Source organism: Trichinella spiralis, assembly GCF_000181795.1.
Source record: "Trichinella spiralis strain ISS 195 chromosome Unknown Scfld1, whole genome shotgun sequence".
Lineage (NCBI taxonomy): Eukaryota > Metazoa > Nematoda > Enoplea > Trichinellida > Trichinellidae > Trichinella > Trichinella spiralis.
In genome coordinates this window covers 2,712,263-2,720,308 of record NW_003526940.1, presented here as the reverse complement: position 1 = coordinate 2,720,308, position 8,046 = coordinate 2,712,263, and the positions used below count along the sequence as shown (strand labels likewise).

Below are 8,046 nucleotides of genomic sequence, written 5' to 3'. Positions count from 1 at the left end.
TGCAATCCAGAAATTTTACTTTAATATTTACAAAGTTTCTTTTGTTACAAAACATCCATATATGTATTTTGGGATGGTCGATTTCAGGACAAATTTTCACCGACTAATTTTACTGGTCGTTGAACTCGCTATTTTATTGGACCTTCTTGCCGTTGTCTTATTGGTTTTCCTTCTCTAATTCCTTATTGATTCAAATTCTTCAGTTGTGATTAGCTGTAATGTTCTTCATTTCATTAGTTCAAATATTCCATTTAGGATTACGTAACTTTAATAGCGGTGACGTAACATTAATAATGAAAATATTCCTAATTTGGGAATTGTTTCAATCAAGATTTATAAGTTTTATCATTCATTGAAATTTTGTTTTTCCAATATATTATTAGTGAAGTTTATACTTTTAGTGATCAACGTTTTCAATCACTTTTATCATTATTGTATATTTTATTGTACCAGAGTGGCGTTATATCAAATGCGATAATAATAATTCAGAAAAAATGATACAATACAAAAATAAGTTAAGTAGTGATTTTGATTTTTCACTAGTCAAGAGCAGCAACAACAACAGTAAAGAACAGTGAACAACAACAACAAGAAACAACATAACAGTGAACAATATTAACAAAGTAGAAACGACGAAAAAGAATAATACAATACAATACATTGAAATAAAATACGAGTACAATACAATACAATACAATACAATACAAATATAATATAGTACAATACAATACAACAAAATAGAATTAAAATATAATACAAGCCACCACTTGGAAGGCGGCACTAAATCGGCTCCGGCGTTAAATACATTAAAGCTGCTAGGAACTGCTCCAGCGTACGTCTACCGTTGGTGTATTCACCCGTATATTGTGCAACCCGTCGTTGCTTTTGAGCATAAACTCTGTTAACCCGTCTGAAGTCACCAACGGTAGCGTTTCCTGATAGCACTTGCTGAATCAGGGCGTCCATCACACCCTGTTCCGCTATCAGGAGCTGGAGCAGTTCATATAACCCGTTATGACTTTTACCCGCTTTTCTGTTGAGCCGATTATGCCAACCTTCCAAGAGGTTATTTGTCCTAATATTTACACTATGTACATTCCAAAGCGGCAGTCTTTCATCGGTCATCCACTCCTGCCGAAAATACTGAAATAATGCCGCTAATGTACCCGTAGTGCCTGCTTCAAGCAGGCTAACACCCATATCAACTTGCGGTTCAGGGAGGAAAGCGGTGGCCAGGAGCATTCTTATCTTTCTTTTTGTTTCTTCATGCTGGCGATATCGCGTTTTCAATCCCAGCTCACCGACTTTCCTATGTACCGCCTGGCAGAAGTGGAAGTAGCAGCCCTGTACCCGCGTATTCGGGAAGTAACCCCGAATTGCAGGTATCAGGGCTGTTTCAAAATCACAGATAATGGTATCTGGATTAAGGTCGACCTCCAGAACTGCCGCTTTGTCTATTAAAGCTTGAAAAATATACCCGTACGTTCCAATGTCTTTACCCGTACATAAACAATAGACTACTGGCACCAGCTTGCCCGCTACAAAGGCATGGATGGTAAATAGCTGTTGATACCATTTAGGTACAATCTTGAATGTACCATCCATGCCCCAGGTTCGACAGGCTGCCAGCAGTCTAATGTTGGTACCCGTCGCAAATACCAGTATATGCCTGGATTTACTTTGGCACAATAAAAAGACTTCCCCAGACTTCGTTGTTTTAAACTGATCTGGTATTACCAGATCATGGCGGTGTTCAGGAAGTCTGGGGAAGCGCTTCGCCCGATGTTTATACATTGTGGCTCGCACCCGCTTGAAAGCCGGAAAATGCCCGGATGTAGAAGGCTCAGCGGACACGGCAGAGGCTTCTTCATCATATATTGCGGGGATGGGCTTCGTTTCATCGGCACTTCGTTTTTTTAGAAGTGCCTTCTTCTCCATTTTATATGCCAGATGCTCGTCTACCTGTCAGGTTTCAACGTGATCTTTTCGATTGATCACGGCCGTAACTTCTAAATCTGTCCATACTGCACCCTTGCAGCCTTTTTTATCCTATACCAAAATAAGGTAATTGTTAATAACAAGGAACGCATGCTGTACATTCGACGCATACCTTTGAACACCTCCAACATTTCTTCTGTTTGCCCGTCTATTTCAATTTGTATGATCTTCCTTCAAAAACAAGGGCTATACTGCCACAACGATTCAGTACAAGACACAGCACAGGAATATCAGCCATTGTGAAAATGATGAACAGAACAGAAAGTAATTCGGATAACTCGGGAAAGCAATAAGTTGCAATGCGGAAAGTTTCAATATTTTGTTATCATTGAAATATATACATTGAAAGGTTGCAAATGGAAATGAAAACAGATAGCAATTTAAGTGTTCACCAACGCACTAGTCGGTTTCGTTCAGATGTAAAAATAGAAAGTTTAAAATTTACACCAAATATATACTTTTGTTTTTTGATTTGTAAATAATATTGCAGATTCTTAATTTTTATTTAAATAAAATATACGAAGGAAAATAATAACTCTGGTGAACAGGATCAAAAGAAACATTGTAAAGATTAAAGATAAAATTCGTGTGCAAACCAGAAAAATTTTCAGAGAACAGGCAGGAAATTCAGTAAAGTATTTTGATGCTAACAAAAATTAGCAATTGCCAGTCCTAATTTTAACTCAGAACTGCAGTTGTGGACAATTTATCACTTGTTGACTTTCCCTTTGTATTAAAATCGCGATACCAACATGTGATGTGATGGGAAACGCGAACAATGTTTGACAAAGGCATATGCGTGAAATCATGCGTAAAATTCAGTGAAATTGCTAGCAAAAACGTAACGTCTGGCTGTTCTTTACTGTTGTTGCTCTTGTTGGGTAGTGAAAAATAAAAATCACTATTTAACTTATTTTTGTATCGCTTTTTCTTAATTATTACTATCGCATTTGATATAACGTCACTGTGGTACAATAAAATATAGAATAATAATAAAAATTATTATTGAAAACGTTTAAAAACTATTAGCTTCACTAATAATATATTGGAAAATCAAAATGTCAATGAATGATAAAATTTATAAATCTTGATTGAAACAATTCTCAAATAAGAAATATTTTCATTATTAATGTTTCATCACCACTCTTAAAGTTACGTAATCCTAAATGGAATATTTGAACCAATGAAATGAAGAACATTACAACTAATCACAACTGCAGAGTTTGAATCAATTAGGAATTAGACTAAGAAAACCAATAAGACAACGGCTCGAAGGTCCAATAAAATAGGGAGTTCAACGACCAGTAAAATTGGATGGTGAAAATTTGTCCCGAAATCGACCATCCCTCATCAAATTTGCTCCTTCATTTGTAACTCACCTATTCAAAACGTTTATCTGTTTATCAGCGAAGCGTTAGTGAAACAGGTAAGTTAAACCGTGCGCTGACTGCGGAGGGAAACTGGTCTGAGCTCAGTGCTACTTCAAATATGTTGTACTTCAGTCATGCCAAGGAATTGGGCACATTGAACGCGTTTGCAGAGCTAAACAAAAAGCGGTTGAAGCCTCAAGCAAAAGCAACTGCTACCTGAACAGTTGATGCAGTTGCACAGAAATGCAACCAATTTATCAGCTGAATGTTGAGCAAACGCTCGAAAAGTTGCAAAAGAGCAACAAGAAGTTGCAGTTAGCTAGTCTTGCCAGTTACAGTCGATCCACAACTCAAGAAATCGATGGTATTATTCTTAGTCAAACAGTGTCTACATCGAGATGAATTGGTCGTTAACTGCAGTATGGCTTCAACGCTATTCGGTTTGAATAATGCTGACAGTATGGCTGCCCACACCACCCCCATCCTCCATTGGATAAAATGTTATGCTACTCTCACTAATACCTGGCAATGGAACAACTCGGTCGCCACATGCACTGCGGGAAGTGCGCGCTATCTGCGTGCTGATCGAAGCTTCTGTCAGCTGTGACTGAACTTCGGAGGTTTTGACTCTTTGTTCGCCGCTTGGCCCGCCACGCCGATGGCCCTTCACATCTATGTTTTATTGGCTGTCACTCCGATGCGTTCTATTTGCTGAATATTCCTTTTTTATCAATGGTCAATTTCTGAATCAATTTAAACTGTTAAACTACGTCACTACTATTAAAGCTCCTTTAAATTTGTTTTTAAAGACTGAATACTTTTCAAAGGCATATATTTGGTGATCTTCAATGTTTAATGTCATTAATGGCATATCTTTAATGTTAGCCAAGTTTATTATTTATTGAAATGATACTTGCGCAAAACACTGTTTTTTATATTGTATTAATGTAAATATCACCACTGGAAGAGAAAGGCTAAATTTTTGTTTCCATTCTCATTGCAATGTTCTGAATTTTACACAGAGGAAAAGGCGTAGGTTGTGGTTTGGTTTATGTGAGAAGGCATCAATCAGAAAACTTATTTCTGGATAGCACAGAATCTCCTGATCTATCGTACTTAAACGCTTTATTCAGCAGTACAAAGTATAACATAGTATAATACAAAATAACAATATAACATAATAAAATACAATACAATACAATACAATACAATACAATATAATACAATACAGAACAACAATACAACAAAATATAATAAAATACAATGCAATACATTACAAACGAGCAATATAATAAAACAAAACATCATACAATAGAAAAGCAATAAAAAACTGTTCAAGATTAAAAAAATAAACAATGCAGTTGTACAGGAAAGGATGGCACTCAGTAATTCTCCCCCTCAGGTACTAGGTACGCCACAGCTCTCAAGAACTGCTCCATTGTGCGCGTAACGCCATCGTATTCTGCAGCCAACGCTGCTATGCTTAGCTGCAGTTCTTCATATTTTTTATTCTTTATCAGCAAATCATTGGAGGTAACCCGACCTGATGTTACTGCTAATTCAAAGCTTCAGTTGAACCCTGCTCATCAATCAGCAATTGGAGCAGTTCATAAAAGCCGAGGTGCCGCTTCCCCGCAAGTCGGTTCATTTTGAAGTGCCCGTCTTCCAAATCATTGTTTGTGCGAATATTTACATTATACACATTCCACAGAGGCAGTCTGTCATAGGGCATCCATTCCATTCGGAAGTAATTGAACAAGGCTGCTATTGAACCCGTAGCATCTCTGCCAAACAGATCCACAGCAGCAGCTACATCATGAAGCGGCAAAAAAGCCGTTGCCAGCAACATTTTGACTTTTTTCTTCGTTGCTGCTTCATTGATGTAGCTGGTTCGCATCCCAAGATCCGTCACCTTCCGCAGAACTGCTTGGCAGAAACGGAAATAACAGCCTTGCATGCTGACCCCTGGAAATGTCCCCTGCAGTGCAGGGATCAGGGCGGTCTCAAAATCGGAAATTACTGTTTGCGGCTGTAGGACCACACCTAACGTTGCCGCCTTTAAAATTAAATTATCGAAAATTTCACGATACATGGAGAGATCTTTATGGACGGTTAAACAAGAAACATGTGGCACTAATTTACCCGCAATAAAAACATGTATCGTGAACATCTGCTGGTACCATTCTGGAACTATTTTGAAAGTTCCATCCATGGACCAGACAGAATGTTCAGATAAAATAGATAAATTTTCTTCTGTGCAGAATATTAAAATTGAATTATATACATTATTGTACAATAAAAAACGACGATCAGACTTCGACATTCACCAGTGGGTTGGAATCTCCAGCTACTGGCGAGTTGGCGGAAGTCTTGGAAATTTTTGTGCCCGTTTTCTGTACATTGCCGTTTTAACACTTTTATACGTTGGAAACTGATCGGCAGTTTCCAAATCAGCAGATGCACTGCTTACTTCTTCGTGGTATATCTGCGGGACGGTCTTCATTTCCTCCGCTGCCCGTCGCTTGAGAGCATTTTTTTCTCCATTTTATAAAGGATGTCATTGCCAGGGGGGCAATCATCTGCATGAGGATTACAATCCAAGACTGCGTCCACATCCAAGTTCGTGTGGATTGAACCCCGGCATCCTTTTTTAACCTACATGATGAACTTGAATTGAATGAACAGAAATGAGATATTAGATAAAATATTAATTACACGACGGCAAGCCCACTGTTTATCTGCCATGTTCGTACGTTTCAAATTGTAAACTCTTCCTTCATGTATTAAATTGTAATTACCTCTTTCATTTGAAACCAAATGCAAATTTTCAGCCATGAAATAGGACAAATGAGAGAAACATCAAGCACAGAGAGCAGGTAAGGGGTAAAATGGAGAAAAGGCGGTTCGTTACTGATAATATATATATAAATCTGCCCCACTGTTTGTGAATTATTTCCTGTTCAAATTTATCAAGATTGGTTGTTAACTTCTGGGTGTAATGTCAGAATGCCGAATAATTTGCTTGAAAAAATCTGGAATGTTGAGGCAACACTTCCAATTTCCGGGTTACAAATGGCACTAATGCTAACGTTGTGTTAGCTCGCAATTTCACTTAATTTTACGCATGATTTTTCGCATATGCCTTTGTCAAGCATTGTTCGCGTTTCTCGTCACATCGCATATGTTGGTGTAGCATACGCAGACCGACAACTAACAACTGCTGTGCTTCTCTAGATAACGAAGATGAGGAAGAAGAACAAATCTACCGTAAGCTGATCAGGAAGGAGTACAGTGGAACGGATTATGATGAGCAGGTGGAGCGATAGTCGGTTGTATTGTGCTTTATGGTGGTGGTCGTTGTTCTGATTGCGAACAAATATTGTATTCCTGTTCTGTTACTTTGTGTGCGAGTATGTTACCAACAAAGCGTGTATTAGGGAAAAGGGGCGGCAGGGCCAGTAGTAACCGGACGGATGATACAGACGCTGAGGCGAACCCGCAGATCGACACCGGCGTGTCGTCATTTAATAACGACCTTGGCGGTAACCCTGTTGAGGCGAGGAACGATCCCGCCCGGGAGAGCGGCTCGTTACAGTTGGTAAAAGCGATTTCAATACAAAGGGAAAATGCACAATTGACAAATTGTTCGCAGTTGCAGCTTTCAAGCTTAACCAAGCAGTGACAACTACTAAATTGTTAGCATCTGATGAATTTCTTGATTTTACTGGGAGTGTTCTATTTAAATCTTTCTACTTTGCAATCCAAGAATTTTACTTTAATATTTACAAATTTTCTTACTTTATGAAACATCCATATACGTATTTTTATACATGTCGATGAGGTTTGTGGTTTCATGAAAAATTCTGTTTGACATTCATACATTTCATAAAAAATATAGTCGAACTTGTTTAAGTGCATAAGATTTTGGCTGAAAAAAATACCCTGTAGTCAATTAAACGGTAAAATAATGGATAATGGTATGGAAATTCTTTTTAAATTCCAAGCTCGCTTAACCCAGTTCAAATGTAATTTGAAATGCATCATCAAACAGATCAGCTTTTGATGCGGAATGTTTAAATATTTCGTTTTCATTGAAATATACATTGAGGGGTTGCAAATGTAAATGAAAACAGATGGAAATTTAAGTGTTCACTAACGCACTAGTTGGTTTCGTTCAGATGTTGAAATAGAATGTTTACAATTTACACCCAATTTATAAGACTAAATTTGTTTCTATAAACTTCACCACGAATAATATATTTAAATAAACAAAATTTCAATGAATGACAAAACTTCAAACAATAAAATTTGGGAATATTAAATATTCCCATTTTTAATGTTAGGTCACTACTATTAAAGTGACGCTGCCTTATTGTAATATTTGAACCCCTGAAATGGATGACATTACAGGTAATCTTCTGATGATGATTTTATTCAATGACCAATTAGAAAAAGAAGAAGAAAGTAGAAAGGATAAGAACTTTATCAAGAATGCGAAAACTTGTTCAAATCAAAGATTAGATGTAGAAAACGAGACAATTAGAAATAACCATACAGACAAGACAATAGGACACGACTTGACGGCCGATGAAATAACGCGGTCAACGACCAATAAGAGTACCGGGGGACCAAGATGTCCAAACCCAGTATCAATCTACTTTATTCAGTTTAGAGATGA

The 8,046-nt window shown here is 37.5% G+C and overlaps 3 protein-coding genes across 3 annotated transcripts; 1 reads left to right on the top strand and 2 right to left on the bottom strand.

Annotated features, from left to right (window-relative positions):
• Window positions 1-780: 780 nt before the first annotated feature.
• Window positions 781-1,938, bottom strand: Tsp_08998 (conserved hypothetical protein). The gene has a single exon (XM_003382101.1). It carries the CDS (start codon window positions 1,936-1,938, stop codon window positions 781-783), a length of 1,158 nt encoding a protein of 385 aa, XP_003382149.1.
• A 1,673-nt stretch (window positions 1,939-3,611) lies between these two features.
• Tsp_08997 (conserved hypothetical protein) lies at window positions 3,612-3,975 on the top strand. Its single transcript, XM_003382100.1, is given in 2 exon segments — window positions 3,612-3,732; window positions 3,746-3,975. The coding sequence occupies 2 exon segments, from the start codon at window positions 3,612-3,614 to the stop codon at window positions 3,973-3,975; spliced, it is 351 nt and encodes a 116-aa protein (XP_003382148.1).
• Window positions 3,976-4,923: 948 nt separating this feature from the next.
• Tsp_08996 (hypothetical protein) lies at window positions 4,924-7,286 on the bottom strand. The gene is made up of 3 exons (XM_003382099.1): window positions 7,249-7,286; window positions 5,839-6,023; window positions 4,924-5,552 (listed from the first exon to the last, which is right to left on the bottom strand). The coding sequence occupies exons 1-3, from the start codon at window positions 7,284-7,286 to the stop codon at window positions 4,924-4,926; spliced, it is 852 nt and encodes a 283-aa protein (XP_003382147.1).
• Window positions 7,287-8,046: the final 760 nt, after the last annotated feature.